Below are 17,320 nucleotides of genomic sequence, written 5' to 3' on the forward strand. Positions count from 1 at the left end.
GTATTGTTTAGGCACCTGACAACTAACAACGAGTATAGTAACTTTCTGCTTCTTCTCCATGTATAAAAAGATGTAAAACCGACGCGAAAAGCTACAAAAATAATACATGAAATACTTTCCGAGTGGGTGAACAGGACCGAAGGTGTTAGATTTCTAACCCCTTTTGCTTTCAGCAGGTTTCTGGGCTCTGAGGGTACAAGCAGCATATTGGTGGCCTCTGTAATACTGACATGGGTTTGCAGACTCACCTTTGCAGGCAGTGGCAGTAGCCAGTTTATTGCAGATTAAGGCCAGTGGTCTGCTGTTCTTAATCTGAAGGTGTTAATTGCAAGCGTCTGTGTTAGGTGGCATATCTCCTCTCAGGATAAGACAAGAACTGGCTGAGGGGTAGAGAAGTGCACGGGGTCAAAGATCAGTCATGTCTGAATGCTCTGAGATTCCCCTGCATTTGACAACACCAGCGCTATGAAGTCTTCCGATTTGACTGTTCGAGTATTGTTGATGGCATTTTTTTATGCTTAACCCCTTGTTTGTCAGGTTTGCCTGTTTCTGCTGACAGATGTTTATATGAATAAATATTACAGTGCATAATTTTAAACAAATCAACCATGTGGCTGTAGTATTTCACCAGTGTAATCAAACAAATCACAATTCTGAGACGGAACCAGTAGCCCTCCATCGCTTGTGTGTAGACCTAGTCCCTCACCATGTGTTTGTGAACTGGTCACTGTTTTGTGCTGTGAAGAGCACAATTCTATTACACTTACATTTTTTTAAAAAAGATTTTACGCCACATTAACAGTCAAAAACGCAACAAAAGTAAACTTTTATTGTTGTGTTGGGGGGAAAAAACCCTTTAATTTACAGAACACGACAGCTCAATCTGACAGCCAGCTTGATATTCTCTCATTTTGTCCTTTTTTTTTCTTTTCATACAATATGCACTCATGAAAAAAAAACAATTTCTGAGTTGATCAAAGAAGTATTTGAAGTTGATTGAAGAAGGATTTTATTTTTAGTTTAATGAACGGAACTTTAACACGTACGTTTAGTCCGTTGCTCACCAAGCAGTGTGGGCTTGTTTGTCAAGCCTTTTGTTCTTACTTTCACTTTTGTTAAGTCTGTGTAAGGACTAAGAAATTGTCGTTTAAAGTATATGCCTGTGTTTTATTGAGATATTGATTCCGTGAGATATGGATGCATATTAGGCACTATCAATGACAAATATCTGGAGAGTTAAAAGAAATATAAAAGCATCTTTGAAATAAACAGATCAAAATAGGCACTTAACAGATACGAAGATAAAGACATGCTGACAGGCTGGTTTTCAAATTAAAATGTGCGATGTATAGTGTCATATTAGAATATTTAGGCCTTTATGAAGATATATACCTCAAAAATAATGCACAAACAATGTTTGTTTCATATCACAGTATGATTCTTGAATGATTTTGCTGGCAATTTTTTATTTATTATCTACTGAAAATCCCACCGTGACATTAAAAACGGACGTACTTTTGGTTGAATGGCTAAAACCTACTGGTCTCATGGACAGATGCAGGTTAAGCCTAGTGCTTAGGCTGAAAGGGATTCTCATATGGTAATTTAGTCCAAGAGAGATATTCAGAGATCCCACCCCAAATGCTGTATTAGCCTTAACCCTGTTTGAAAACTGAAGCAAAGCCAGCATATCAACATTCGTTTGTGCATGATATTTCTGTCTGTTCATTTGCATTTCAATTATTCTTTCATTTATTTTCAGTAATCAGTGTGACAATGACATTGGCAGACAATAGGAGATAACGGTTATGGGAATAGCACAGCTTGCAGCCTTGAAGCAGCTACCATTGTCATGTACTGGGTGCTTTAAAGCGGACTATAGATCTCAAATGAGACAGTAACCTGTCTTCAAAGAGGTGTTACTTCAGATATGTCATATGGGCGTTGGGGTATAGAGCTGTACATCACTGAGCTACTACTTTAGCTATGCCTCAGTGGTAATTCACATCTTCTTCAACCCAGTGAGAAGAATCAGATCTGCTGCATGCTGCCCACTTTACACAAGGTGGCAGTTCTGTGACTAGTTCATATTAATACTGCCTCCACAGAAGCCTAATTATGTCCAGTGAAAGCAGGTGGTAGCTTAGATTACTAAATTATTGGCTCAACTTTCCACACACTACTGTACCATGTCTCAGCTGATTTATTTCAAATGTTTCTCTTCTTTTAGAGATGTCTCTGACTCTGTATGTGTTTCGTCCATTTGATCCCAATATTACGGCAGGACAAACATTTTTTGGGAAAGCAAACTTGATCAACTGCAGAAGTTATGTGTTTTTCATCAGGCAGTCCTTTGCTCACCATAACACACTGTATGTGGCTTCATCCACAGTCCTCCTGGTTCTCTCCCACATTCATACTCAGCATAATCACTCACTCACACATGCGCAGTAAAAAGATGATGACCAAGAGTCCCTCCCTCTCCCCTTTCTTGTAGTTAGTCCATAGTCCATATAATACACAGGAAATCGCACAGAGGTCACAGTTATTTTACAAAAGATAGGTTGCCTGAAGCAACTAAAAATGTTCTACCAGGCATTTTTGCTCATTACAAAAAAATCACTCCCTTTTCGCCCACCCACAAGCCCTCCCTCCCAAACACCAATGTGAGTGCTTGTTCTTCTTTCTCCAATCCTTTCCACATAAGAATACACAATACTGCCAACCTGTGTCTGTCTCCTTCCCCCCTACCCCCAAAAGATACGAAGAAGAAGAAGAAGAAGAAGAAACAAAAAAACAAAAAACAAAAATGTCTTAATGAAATCCACAAGAATCAAGGAAGTTCCTTTTAATTCCACAGGAAATCAAGTTTTTTTGCATTCAAGTCTTTCCATTGAACTGTGCAAAATTGTACACTCCAGTGTCACAATTTGGCCATTTTTTCTCCAGCTATTTATCGCCCTCCTGATGCTTTTTTTTCTTCCCGACCTCAGTTTGTGTGGTTGTGAAGGGGAGTGAAGAATGTCCTCCAATAGTCAAAGACACAGTGTAATTTTCCCCAGCATTCTTTTTGTTTTTCTCAGTGTCTGTAGAGGCATACAGCTGTTAAATCATCCTTAACATCAGTAACATCAAACCATGACAATAGAGTAAGGCAGTAAATGCAGATAACAGAAAGAATCATTATCCCCCTTTTCAGTAGTTTAAGTTGTTGGTGTAGCTGTTGGTTCATTTTTGTTATTCTGTTTTTCGTTGCTAAAAATGGAGCAGGAAGGAGTTAGAACACCTCCAACAATCTGAAGACTGTCTCGCGCGAAAGATCCCAATTGTCTGCTCTCTGTAACATTCGTTAAATATTACAATCTTAGTGTCCCTGCCTATATCGATCAGCATTCCGCTTCAAGTCAGCATTATCTCCACAAAACATCTCACTGATCAACAATTTCTGAAGATGTGTGCAAAATACTATCAGGCAAATTATTTTAACCCCTGTCCACCCCATCCCCAAATCCTTCACTTAGATCAACTAATACTTACAGTAATACTTATTTATGGAATATTAGTTTAAATGATCATAAACAAAAGAAATTGATGTTAAACGGTCTTTTTTCCTCTGTTCAAGCACTGTTCGCGATCGTTATTTGATATTTCAGTCTTACGTTGTATCTGTATTCTAACAACTCAGTCAACCAGTGAAGCCTATTAATAAACTCTTTTCCCATAATCTGACCTTTCACTAAGGTATTAATCCAGTCTCTCAATCCAAACTGTTGTCGCTCCCTCCTTATTCCTCAGTCTACACTATATCTTGCATTATGTTGATTCTGTCATGTCCATGGCTTTTGAATGTAATTGGTATGAAAATTTCAAATGAACTAGCATATCATGCAATGACACCTCCTTCTCTGGTAGTTTCATATTTCATAATATATAGTATTATCTGTAAGGTCAATGCTGATTTTCACCCAGTTATTCCAGATTCAAGTACCTTTATCTTTTTCCTGTGGCGTGACGATTATGATTATCTAAATAGTTGACCCAAGGAAAAAAGAAATAACAATTAACTACATTGCCTCCGTCTCGGTCATCAGCCCATGTCATGTCAATGGCAACCGAAAGTTCTGAATACTTGCGACACCGTTTTTCTTTTTTTTTTCCTTTTTTTTGTCAACTCATGTTATGTTGTACTAAATTTGAAAACATTTGAGGACATCAACTACAATGCTGTACATTTTTCATGCTACCTCCTCAGTAACTCTTCTGTTTTAATAACAAGACACCGCTCATGTTCCTAGATTCAGGCAAATAAACTTTGAGGGCATTAGTAATTTTCTGCATTGTAATGAAATATTTTTACTTTCATTAGTGAAAATTAATTTATAAATAGAGCTGAAAAAAGACAAATAAATAAATACAATAAGCCATTACAGCAGAACGTTTAATTAAAGCAGTTAAAGATAAGAGCCAAATGTGATTATGCACTGAATTTGACATCAGCTTCAACTACTTCCTTCAGATCAATGATGTCTTTGGTGCACGTAGCAGACAAAAAAACACCATTTCTTGTTCTTTAATCTGTAACGTCTAAGAGAATCGGCCCATTTTCTATTATTTATTCTAATTGGACAATCCAAAAATTAACATAAATGTACCAGTTTTGGCCAAATTAAGCTTTCAGCATTAGCTTTACATGGAGACTGCATACATCGTTTTCTCCTTAAACATAACATGCATGCACAAAATATACCTCAAAATTTCAGCACAATTTGCACTTCAGTAATTGGTCCTTAAAATAATGCTGTGCGAAGAGTGTAGATTTCTGCTGTTAATTAACAATGTTTTGATAACTAATATATATATATCTGGCTGAATAAAAGTCTTCAGGCCCAATTAAAGGGTTTGATAGTTGACACGTGATATCACTAGAGGTGTTTATTTTTAAAGAGAGGTGTTTATTTTTACAGAATCAGTCACATTTGGCCATTTGTGATTCAATCCTCATACAATTGGTCATTTAAAATAATTGGTTTGGTATGAACACAGTTGTTTTTTTTGTTTTTTTTTATTATAATTATACCCCCTGTTTTTAAGGATAGCACCCTCATGCTTGTGGTAAACAGCATTCAGGACTGTTTATATATAATTTAGTGATTCACATTTTTGCCCAGAAACCTTTCCCTTAAAAATCAGCAAGAAAAAAGAAGATAGAACATTTAGGTGACAGCAGATGCTTTTTTTTTTCCATGTTACGCACCTTTTTAAAGCATCACGCCACTGCATCAAAGGCCACAGTAACAAAAAATGTCCCTCATGCCTTCATCAAATACCTTTAAACCTTTCTTACTGTTGAACTGTCACCCACACCAAGAGAAAGAATAGTAAAGAAAAGAAAACGAATGAACATTTGTCTTTACATGACACAGTAAGGCTCACGGGGTAGTTGAGGTTTAGTTCTACAACAGGGAGGCAGGTGGGCCAGCAGACCCTTCTTCAGGTCCTTGTTGAGGAAAAAGCAGATAATGGGGTTTACCCCTGCCTGGGCAAAACTCATCCATACCGTAGTGGAGAGGTATCGGTGTGGGATGGTACATGCCTTCACAAAGACCCGCCAGTAACAGGCCACAATGTATGGTGACCACAGCACCAGAAAAAACAAGGTGATCACGTAAAACATCCTGCCAAGCTGCTTCTCTGCCTTGAATTCTTCCATGCCAAGCAGCCGTCGGTTCTGGTTGTGCAAGTTCTGCCTGATGCCCAACAGGGTAGGTGGCATTGGGCCCCGTCCGAATCCTGCAATCCAGTTGGCGGCCGCCTGGCCAGTGGCTCCAGGCCCATGAAAGGTCCAGTTTTGGCTGATGGCTGGAACCATCTGGACGGGCTTCATTTTGCGGTGTTTATACTCAAAGAGCAAGAGCTTCATGTAGACCACGTGAGTGGCCAGGATCAGCACAGCCAGCATAAGCATGAAGCCCAGTGTGTCATTAGCCTTGAAGTAGCGATGTTCGAAAATGCACTGGTCTTCTTCACGGATGAACTTGTAGGTACCTACATCAAAGACAGGTGGGAAAGCCATAGCAACTGATAGTGTCCAGACCATACACACCACAGCAACGCAGGTCCAGAAGGTCATGCGCTTAGAGTAGAACCTGTGATGTGCAATGGCCATATACCGTGTAACGCTAATGCAGAACAGCATGAAGGCGGCATGGAAGCAGAAGAGCACAGCCATAAAAGCCACCACCTTGCAGCTGAGTACACTGTAGGTCCAGGCTGAGCCATTCTTGATGGACACTAATACAAAGGGGAAGCAGACTGCAGATCGAATGGTGTCAGCCAAGCAGAGGTCCAACAGGAAATAGTATGGGGCCTTGTGTAGGGCCCTGTCCCTTAACACTAGTAGAGAGACCACTAGGTTGCCCACAAGGCTGATGCATATGATCAGCCCTAGAAGGACAAGCTTAACATAAGTGGACACAGCCGAGGAAGGCCCTCCACCCACCATTCCACCTGTGGTAGCCACAACTGCTGCCAGGGGGTTACTGGGCCCATCACTGCTCTCGTTTCCGTTGGCCATCCCTCTTTCTGCTCTGACTGCAGAGCTTCTTCCTCTCCGTTGGAACAAACTCCTCCTTTTCTATCACCTCCTCCCCCTCCTCCTCCTCCGCCTCCTCCGGCTGAGCTGTCTTTCGTCTTCGTGGTTGCCTCTTGTTGTTGTCTCACATAGAACAGGAGAAGCTGGTTCTGCATTGCCCCATTTTGCTCAGTTCTCTTTGGAGCTACTTTTCAAAACTGCTTCCTTTTGTCTCCTCCTCTCACACCTATGAATAAAGTAAAATGGTTATTGTTTTCAATGTGGCAGTAATTTTGAGCTTTGCATGTGTTCTGTTCAAAGTTAACAGATTTTTGTAAAGATGAAAATGTCAGTACCATAGTATTTGACCTGGCACATATATGCTGTTTGAACAGAAAAATTGCTGCTTTAGTGGCAAATGCATTTTATTCTATATCCCCCAAACCAAATATGATAAGACTCTAAACAGTGACACATCAAAGACGTGTCAAAAATTGCTCTGATGGCTTTTTGTTCACATACTCATTGTAAGAAGAAATCCAGTTGAATTAGTTTGTAAGATAAATAGACACTACTTGTATGTTCTGTGTTATACGCATCTATATTCCCACGCTTTACCATATCTTGCTCTATATTCTCACCATTGTGGGGTCAATGAGCATGTTTCCTTCTTTCCATTAAAATCTGCTCTGCCTTTTTAGACCCATACTCGTAAACCTTCTAAGAGTCAGAAGCCTGGATGAGATTCTTTTCTTACTTACTAAGGTCTTACTAACAGGAACAGAACCTAGAACTCAGAACCTAGAACCTTGATCAGAACTCAGAGACGCTTAGCGAATACAGTATGTGGCTCAAACCCTGTTTCTCCTGATGCTTTTTCACCTCATGAGAACTATAGAGATTCTGACCATGGGCCAATCCCAGCAGCTCCCTTTCTTAGCTTCCCTAAAGCCAGAAGCATGTTTAGCACAGCAGGCATTCAGCTGTGCTGTACTTGCCTGCAAAACCCAGGCAAAAAAAATGATGAAAAAATAAAAAAATCAGATGCCCAGTGCGGCATATTGAATTTTTACTGTTGGGTCCTGTTTGAGGTGAAGTGCCAAGATGTGTCTGTACAGGTCAGCGAGCTTAAACAAACTCATAGCCTCAAAAGAGCAGGCAACAGCTATTTTAAAGATCATTGAGGTCTTCAGACCACAAGTTTTCCAGATTTTATTTCATCTTCTTAAACTGCAATTCAAAGACAAGGTCCACAATCCAGTGTGTCTGCTGTAAAGGTCATTCACCTACTGCACACCAGGGTAGTTGGAGAGGTGGAGCAGGGGTCAAGAGAAATGCAATATAGTGGAAGATTGGATCAGGAGTCAAGAGTGGCGATGAGGATATATATATATATATATATATATATATATATATATATATATATATATATATATATATATATATATATATATACACACATATATATATATATATATATATATATATATATATATATATATATACATAGTTGCTGTCAGAAGAAAACCTTGTTTCTCCATTCTTGGCCTTTTTTAGTTTTTGACATAATTTGAAAGTGTCTGTTACTCTTTACATTGTTTGTAAATTTTGTGATGAGAGGCCTAAAAGAAATTACCCAAAATGACATGGGAAAAATTCTGGTTCCATTGACTTACATTGAAAGTGAAGTAGGTTTTTTCCTTCTCCTGTAAAGTCACTATTTTGGAGATACAAGGTTTTCTTTCAACAGCAGCGATTTTATATATATATATATATATATATATATATATATTTTTTTTTTTTTTTTTTTTTACAGATGCTAACCGATATTTTGTTTAATGAAACATTTGTTAATACTGTTCCTCCAAAATCCTCCATCTGGACATTTTAGCCTTTTACTCATCGTGTACACCAAATGCCATGCTAAAAAAGCTGGGTAGGCTGATTGATTCTTGATGCAAAGCTACTATATTTGATATCTCAGAGGTTCAGAAAATCTTCACAATAATTATGAGAGACTGTGGGGGTGAACCGGTTGAGGTCTGCACCCGAATGATGATCAGTCGTCACCAAAAAACTTTACAACAATTGATCCAATTTTCTGTTGTATGTAGCTTTTAACAGATGTTTACAGTAAACTCATTTCTATTTGATGTCTTTTTTAATATGGGTCTTCTTGAAGCAAATAGGAGCTGGGACTTCCTAAAAAATTCAAACATCAAGAAGATGCTACTTTTCCCATTTTAACATGCTTGGTTAACACATTCATGTCCAACAACTAAGTTTGGTATGATAAGGGAAAATACCTGGTCTGGTGTAAAGTGATGGAATTTTGCATTATGGTACCATGGATGAACATCTAACAATACTCATTTCATTATGTACGTACATATTTATGTACATACTTATAATAAAAATGTGAATTGTCTTATTGTGTTAAAAGTCAGTAATCCAGTGTGACCAAAAGACTGAACTTTGAGATTTTACCACTCACCACATTGTTTTTCCTTTGGCAAGCTCTGACAACATATGGACATGTGGAAATGTACAGCTCCAGATATAGACATTAATGGGTTAAGGGGATAGAAAATCACATTATTATGGAAGAAGTAAAACTGTTTTGTGTTTCATTTAATTTAAAGTTTAATTTAACTTAATGTTCCTGGGATATAAGCTTTTCTGAAATCAACACACAACTAAACAGTCAACATTTCTCACAATAGCCAATCTCTGCTTTTCATCTTTTCAGAGGGTCTAGATTTAGATCATCTTGCCAGATTTATCAACATCCAGCTAATACATATTCCAGTGGGTTTTAACAGAACTCAAGTAGCAAAATCGACAACATTTCTTGGATTCTCAATCAAATATTAAGGTGTTGTCAAATATTGGTCTTTTCTAGCCCCCAGAAAACCTGAATCGGGTTTATCCCTCAAACAGAACACTCCAAAAATGACATTTACTTACAAAATATAGACGTACGCACAACAGTACCATTACTAAGTGGCACAATTTACTATTCACACATACTGACTCAGTTTTCCTTTAGCAGGGTGTGAACTGAATTTAACATCTCTCCAAGGGAGGGGGGGGGGGAGGGGGGGCTACAGATTTGTAGGCTACATGTTAGTTGTAAACACAAATCAATCAATAGTCCCCTGAAAGGGAAAAGCAGGGCTCCTGTAAGCATCTGCTGTAGCATGCTGGGGAACATCTTCTGCTTCCCTCTCAGCACACAGTAGATCAGCTGTTCCCACCACATGCAACATGGCATGCCAGCAACTAGTCTGTCACAGTGATTACCTCACTTGTTGCTAGGTTACAACACCTAACATCACTTTTTGTATGTCGAGTGTGGGTATCTCTGTAGATAGAGAGGCAGAATGATGGGGAGTGGAAAAGAAAAGTGGGGGAGGGAAAGATAATCACCCATGATCTACTGTGAGGTGGAGAAACCATTTAATTACGAAGATCGAGATGTAGGATCTCAGTAAAAAAGGCTAGTTAGTGAATTCAGACAGCTACCCTTCTGTAATGACACTGGGGGCACTCACTGGACCGTTTAGATTAGCTGTGACCGGCTATCAGATTTTACTTCAGAATTGTTTGAGATTATTGAAAACCCTAGGTGATTATTAGAGAGTATCGGACTCCAGCAGGAGAGAGAACAACACTGACCTATTGTTTTAGAGCAGTCATACTAATGTACTTCTGTCACAGCAATTACAGCAGCTTGTTGCTAAGCTACAGGGCCCTTCTGCCTCATGCCGTGTGTGCGTGCGCGTGTGTCTTTCTAAGACTCAATGCACTCAAATTTGTATGTGTTGAGGTGAGGGTGGGAGGGGAAGTAAGGCTCACCAGATGCAATCAGCTACATGAGAAGTAAAGTGAATGTTTTGTTTTTTAGATAGTGGAACGAAAGCATACGAGCGCATATCAGTAATCCAGCATTACTTAAATCTATATGTTCTATTAAGAAGAAACATGTTTGCCCGACAATTCAAGACCCAATGACCCAATGAGAGACAAACTACCTGAGTCTTACTGAACATATCTGTTTTTATTTGACTAAATCAGAACAAATTTATGCAAAAGCTGACATCAAACTGAGAAACAAGTCATAGAGACAGGACTAGGTGCCAAATGTACGTCTACGACTTTATAATGTGTTTGAGTGTGTCTGTGGCAAAATTCTGGGCAGTTGTGCATGACTCTGAATGCTCAATATTCAGCTGACAACATGATCATAAAAGTAATTAAATAGCACTAGTTTCTGGACTACAAGATGACGTTACCTTCATAAAAAGCTAAAAATACTGTTTTTTTTCTGTATATTATCAGGACTTTTGGCAAAAGCTGCTGGAACATATACATTTCAGGGCCCACAAAATACATGACAGCTATTAATTTGACAGGTGTGACTGCATCCTCTCAAATTTAAATGGAAAGTAAGATCTTAGGTCCGTTGATCAAGACTGTTGAGGAACGGCTCCATCACAAAAAAAACTGATACCCGGTGTTATTTTAGATATCAATGCGTTTGGGATGCTCTAGTTATCTACATCAGTTATCTACAAAAGTCAGCACACTTAATTTTGTGAGTAAGACCTTTTGATACAGCCGTAAGTGTAGGTAAACCTACCTACCTATCTGTGATCGCCACCTATCAGATTTAACTGCTGTCAGTGCATTTCGAAGTACCAATCATTCTAAAAGCAAAAGAAAAGGAACCATTCATCGTATCTGTGACTTCTTGTGTCAGATCCTTAATGCTGAGAGTCTCTATGGTATCCCAGAATGACTATTATGATGAGAAAATGAAAATATAAACCATTTTCTGATTACCTTTGTATTCTCTAAATATATCTGTGCACTGAAAATGATCAAAAAGACATAAATACGTGTGAAATATGTGAAATTTCTTTTGAAATAAATAATATTTAAAGTCCCCCCACCCAACCCTCCAGTGATCATTAACGACTCCACTGTTTAAGCTTATGCAACGCACAAAATACGTGTAAACAAAGAGATCGTGCGTTATGCTAATTATTCGTTGATTAACTAATAGGCGAACGTTTAAACGTATATTACGGTTGGAATCTTTAATGTTTGCCTTAAATGTAATGTCGTTTTAATAAGCGAACGCTCCGGGAGGAGTCTGCTAAAATGGGAGTTGGTTGGAGGCAGAAGGCCGCGCCACAGTCAAGAACTGGATAGCAACAGCAGGGCGTTATTTTTTTCCCCACCGCTTTTCCGACACACCACACCTCCGTGCTAGGATTGGCTAGAGGTGGTTCACTTCCAATGCGGTGATTGGTTAGTAAGCCACGCTTACGAACAGTCTGCCGTATCTGAATAAGAACTATTAGCCAATCCTAGCAGGGGAGGGCAGGGGCTGTCGGAAAACGGGTGGGGGAAAAATATGCCAACAGCAGCGAGCCCTGCTACCCCTCTCTTTCTCTAAGGGAGGAGGCGACGAGGAATAAATACAACATCCAAAAGAGCCAGAATTGCTTCAGCTTTTCCACGCAGATCACGTCGGTGCAGCTAAAAACAAATAATAAAATATCAACAGTTTCAGTTCTTAGTCAGGTGTGCCCCCCCCCCTGTATCTTGGTGTGTATTGGGCTATTGTGTAGCCATAAGGATGAGCTGCGCCACACTGGCAGGTTTCAGCGTCTACTGAAGCCTAGCTCCTCCTGCATTGCTCGCACTATAAAACATCATTGCCATGACAAGAAGGGGGGCTGAATATGTGATCGAGAAACTAATTCATGGCTGGTGACGAGACCCTCGCAGCCAATGCCAATGCGTCTAAATGCCTACGCAAAAGTGCAAATGACCTGTATCACAGTGTCTATATGCACGAGCCAGAGCAGCCAGAGTCGCACTGATCATGTTTGATGCCTTCATTCTGTCTCGGGTTCAGCTCAGATCTGTTTGGGCCACAGGCCTCCATTATTCATATGCACAAACAGCAACCGTGTGTGTGTGTGTGTGTGTGTGTGTGTGTGCACGCTTTGCTGTGCATGCTTCTGTGAGGCTGAAATAACAAGTGGATAAAAAAGGCCCACAGTTCAGTCAGCGAGCTACAAGGCAGCCCCTGCATGCGACAAGAGAGAAGGAACGAGAGACAAGGATACCTTGCCTTTCACAGAAGGGCTAAGACTGACATCAGTGGTTGTTGCTCAAGCCTTTAATAAATGACGCTTCTCCTGAAAACCCTTCCTTCATGAAATGGTTCAGAGCGAGAGAATGTGTGGTTGTAATGGACGTGATTGATGGATATCTTACCTGGAGTCCTCCTCAAGCCTTTATCCGAGACAATGGCTTTGACTTCGGCTGTGGGCCTGAACGGGAGCTTGTTGCGGTTAGCAAGCCTCGAAAACACAGAAAAGGGGGGGAAATGTGTCTTTTGGCACCGACACACCTCACACAGTGGATCCAACATGAATCCAACCGGTAATCCAAGATCGATTTCACGTCCTTTGCCAAGTAGCAGAGAGCAGAAGGATTAGATGAATGAATAAATTAATTAATTAATGAATTAATGCACAGGATGGTTACGTCCGTGGAGAGCAATGTAACGCAAAGCCAGGTTCATGATGGAAGTCCGTGCGAAACGCCGTGTGTAGTAATTCGGTTAGCTTACGTGCACACGGGTTTCAGAAAGCGAGAAATATCGTTTCCTCTTTTTTCGTGTGCATGTCATGTCTCCGGGTTTTCCATAAAGCCAGCGCGAGCCTCGAACAGTAGCTATAATTCCCCTCCACAGCCGCGGCACAATGAAATAAATAAATGGAGCCTTGCCAGATCGGGGCACGGAGCTGCTGCCTGTTTATGGGAGAGCCCTGATAAATAATCCACTGATAGAGGCTCGGTGTGGTGGTCAGGTGCGCAGGACTGCGTTCGGAAAGAGAGACTGGAGACTGGATATGGCTAACAGGGGGCTGTGCGGCGCGGCGCAGGGCTGCTGCTGCTGCTGCTCCTCTGTTCCTCTCTGCCTTTCCTCTTCGTCTCGCTGGAATCTCGGCCGTTGTAGCTACGCACGTTTCTCTTATCGGACCTTTCGGCCCATCTTGTGCCGAACTTAATCCGTCTGATGGGATCAGGCATCAGCCCTGCGCGTGTCTTCACCGCTCAGGCTCGTCCTCTGGCATCCTCATCCTACGGGCGCCCTATATACCTAAACACACGCGTCTGTTTGGGTGGAGAACTCGCGGAAAGAGCCAGTACTCCTCCTCATGGCCGTCCGCGGCGATCACGACATGCGGGATGGAGCCGGATGGAGAAGGAAAACGTAAAAGGAGGAGAAACGAAACGGTTGTTTTTGCGCGGTGAGCGGGGGAGAGCGTGTGCTCGCCCAGCCTCCGGCGCTCGGGTGCTTTCGGAAACGCTCGACTCCGTTCGGCTCGACTGATGCGAACTTCCAGCTGGCCCACATTCCCCCTTCTTATGAATGAGGAATGAGCTGAGTGTGCTACACCGCTTTTCCTAAGGTGTTTAATGCGTAGACCTGATAGACATACAGACGAACTGATAGATGGGCAGATGGATAGATAGACAGATGTTCTGTAGTTTCTTTCTTTCAAATGCACGAACCTCTCTTATTATCAGCAATTAGAAGCACATGAAAGTATGCACACGCATGAAAAATCCCATAAATAGGGATATATACGCGCGCGCGCGCACACACACACACACACAGACTAACATCTTCTAAGCCGCTTCTCCTTCTGGGTCGCAGGGGGTGATGGAGCCTATCCCAGCTGTCATTGAGTGAAAGGCAGGATGCACCCTGGACAGGTCGCCAGTCCTAGGAAAATACAATGACCTCAAATAGTATTTGAAGATGAAACTGTGCCTTAAATGCAGTAATTACTGTTGAAACCTTTGGACTTGGGTGTGTAGGTCAAACACAGCTATATATAGCCCAAATATCCAAATGACTTCCACATAAAAAAGCCAAGAAAAGCCACAAAGTTCAAAAATGTAGACGGGCATATCAAATGTTTTTCTTTATTTGCCAGCCATAGACGCTCAAGTGCACAGCAAATAAATACAAGAACTCCAGACACACCCGAGCTGCAATCAGCCCTGACAAAATGTAGCAAACCGTTTATTTAAATGGAAATGGGTGGCGTTGAACATTCTGTTTTGCTATGCAGGTGCTGAATTTGTGGCAGCTGAGAAAGACATTCTCTGTGTCTTTTTCAAAGAGTTATCAGCCTGATAAAATGGGATTAAAATAATTAGCTAAATGAAGTTAATTATATAAACAACCACATTACGCGGCACGGTGCCGCGGTGGGTGGCGCTGTTGCCTCACAGCGAGGAGGGTCTGGGTTCGATTCCCCTGGCCGGGTGACCGGGGTCCTCTCTGTGTGGAGTCTGCATGTCCTCCCCGTGTCTGTGTGGGGTTCCTCCGGGTTCTCCGGTTTCCTCCCACAGTCCAAAGACATGCAGTCAGGCCAATTGGACATGCTAAACTGGCCCTGGGTGTGAGTGACTGTCTGTGTCTGTCTGTCTGCCCTGCGATGGACTGGCAACCTGTCCAGGGTGTATCCTGCCTTCCGCCCGAAGACTACTGGGATAGGCTCCAGCAACCCCCGCGCCCCTGAGGGAGAAGCGGCTTAGAGAATGGATGGATGGATGGATGGATGGATGGATGGATGGATGGATGGATGGATGGATGGATGGATGGACAACCACATTACAAAGTTGAAATGCTTTCAAAAACAACAAAGAAAGACCAAGACGATGGGCCCTTAAACAGTGTTTTAGACATTTGTATCATACTTAAAAATATATTTAGTTCATTGTGTTAGCACACTTAATATGAAAATAAGTGCCATTTATTATAAACAGACAATTCCAAGAGATTAATTTTCTTTCTGGCAAAGCATTCTTTCAAAAAATGGCTGGTGTGTTTGTGTTTGAGCAGCTTCTTTGTAGACTTGTACAAGTTTGAATCCAGGTACATGTTTGAGTTCATGGTTCCATCAATGAACACAAGTTCACCATCACCATCTTAAGACAAACAGCAATGGACTTGATGTTTCCCCTTCTGTGCATTACAGTATCTTTAGTGCAGTCTGGTTTGAGGTTTTCTCCAGGGTTTCTCTATACAAAGAGTTTTCTATTAGTTTGACATTGTGCTAAAATTGTTTTTCTCTGAAACAAATATCATTTTTCTGAAATAACAAAGTCTTTAAAGTTTGCCAATGATTTAAATGTGTTTAAGTGTCCAGATAATTTTGGGGGCAGCTATAAATGCATTATTCCTGTAATATATATATATATATAAGTCAGACAGATTGGAGTGACGGAGAGTTGATTTACGTGTGGACTATGGTTCCACATAAAATATACTCCATCATCTCGTTACCAAAAATGAATAACACTGAAAAACAATCATGTTAATGTAGTTTATTTTGGAACGGATACACTGTAAACCCACAAGCTTATTTTTTCATCGTAGGGACAGACTAAAATCAAAAACCGCTTCTGAACTCAACGCCAGTTTTGTGGTCATGTTGAACTACAATAAAGAAACATCATAGTTTATAAAATAAAGGTTATACATAACAAAGCAAGACAAACAATAACTAGAGAGTTGCATTTTCATGATTGAAGAGCCATAATAAAGTAAAAAATAAAAATAAAGGCACCATACAGGTACATGATTCCTTCACCAAGGTGCAAACAGTGTAAACGTTCCCTCAGAGGTACAGCAGTGGTTTTAAGGTCCAATTGTGTACCTTAAAGAAGTTTTTCCTAGTGAAAAAGTAGATATTTGTATCTTTTTATAAACTATTGTTTTAAAACAGAACCATTTAATAAAAGGCCTGGAGGCGAGGCGGGGTGTGTGGAGTCAATACGACTTAGAAAATATACTTTCAGTGGTTTATGGTTCAGTTATTTTCCCTGACTAAAGGTACAGAGATGTACCTCTGAGGGAACCACCCCAGTGACAAGAAGGGTACTGCCCCAGTGACAGCGTCGTACCTTTTTTTCTGAGAGTGTAGGCCATTGCAGTCATAGGACTACCTATTACTGATTGCTGATTGCATCTGCCAGCCCTGCTTTGTTAGATGTTTGTCCTTAAACTCTTCATGGTGCGTATTTGATTGAAGCGAAGAGTGTGGCCTGCCAGCTCACCTGGTGGGCCCTTGGTGCAGGAGCATTTAGACTGTCTGTAAGTTGCTGGTAAAAAGGTGTTTTGTCTCTGCGTGACACGATGCTCTGCCGTGTGCCCTTATGCCTACATGAACAGCTGTTCGAACCGCTGGAAGCCCGGAGAACAGATGGCCTCACCTGACAAAAGGCAAAAGAACCGAGGACACACAAGCAGCCGTTAGAAAGGATTAAAACTGAGGATGCAGTAGTCGGCCTCTGTGAGAGAGTTAAGCGTAACATTAAATATTTACGTATTCCCAGTTGGATCAAGATTTAATGCTCACACGAGTTCATGTTCTTAGATGGACTGAAATTCATTTCTGTAAACTGAAGTCATATAACTGGTATAATGGTAGATGGTAGACTGGACTAATCCACACTGAACAACCTTGCAATGTTATAAAATATAGTGACCCAATATATTATAAGGTCCTTGTTCACAATATGCTCCTTATGTGGGTTAATTATAGTTATGTTGTTCACTATTTAGGCATCCAAGTGTGCCTTGAAGACTCAACAGTGCCTTTTAAAGTCTCCAGACCTACTTTGAAATGGAAGACATGTCACATT

At 40.9% G+C, this 17,320-nt stretch overlaps 1 protein-coding gene across 1 annotated transcript; it reads right to left on the reverse strand.

The window, feature by feature from the left end:
• Positions 1-795: 795 nt before the first annotated feature.
• Positions 796-14,011, reverse strand: gpr173 (G protein-coupled receptor 173). The gene is made up of 2 exons (XM_017722427.2): positions 12,866-14,011; positions 796-6,818 (listed from the first exon to the last, which is right to left on the reverse strand). The coding sequence occupies exon 2, from the start codon at positions 6,572-6,574 to the stop codon at positions 5,411-5,413; it is 1,164 nt and encodes a 387-aa protein (XP_017577916.1). The 5' UTR covers positions 6,575-6,818; positions 12,866-14,011; the 3' UTR covers positions 796-5,410.
• Between the last annotated feature and the right edge of the window lie 3,309 nt (positions 14,012-17,320).

This window comes from Pygocentrus nattereri, chromosome 28 (assembly GCF_015220715.1).
Source record: "Pygocentrus nattereri isolate fPygNat1 chromosome 28, fPygNat1.pri, whole genome shotgun sequence".
In the NCBI taxonomy this organism is placed as follows: Eukaryota; Metazoa; Chordata; class Actinopteri; order Characiformes; family Serrasalmidae; genus Pygocentrus; species Pygocentrus nattereri.

Bases quoted from the DNA above. Each gene is read 5' to 3' on its own strand.
- gpr173 (XM_017722427.2), bottom strand. From the start codon at position 6,574: ATGGCCAACGGAAACGAGAGCAGTGATGGGCCCAGTAACCCCCTGGCA.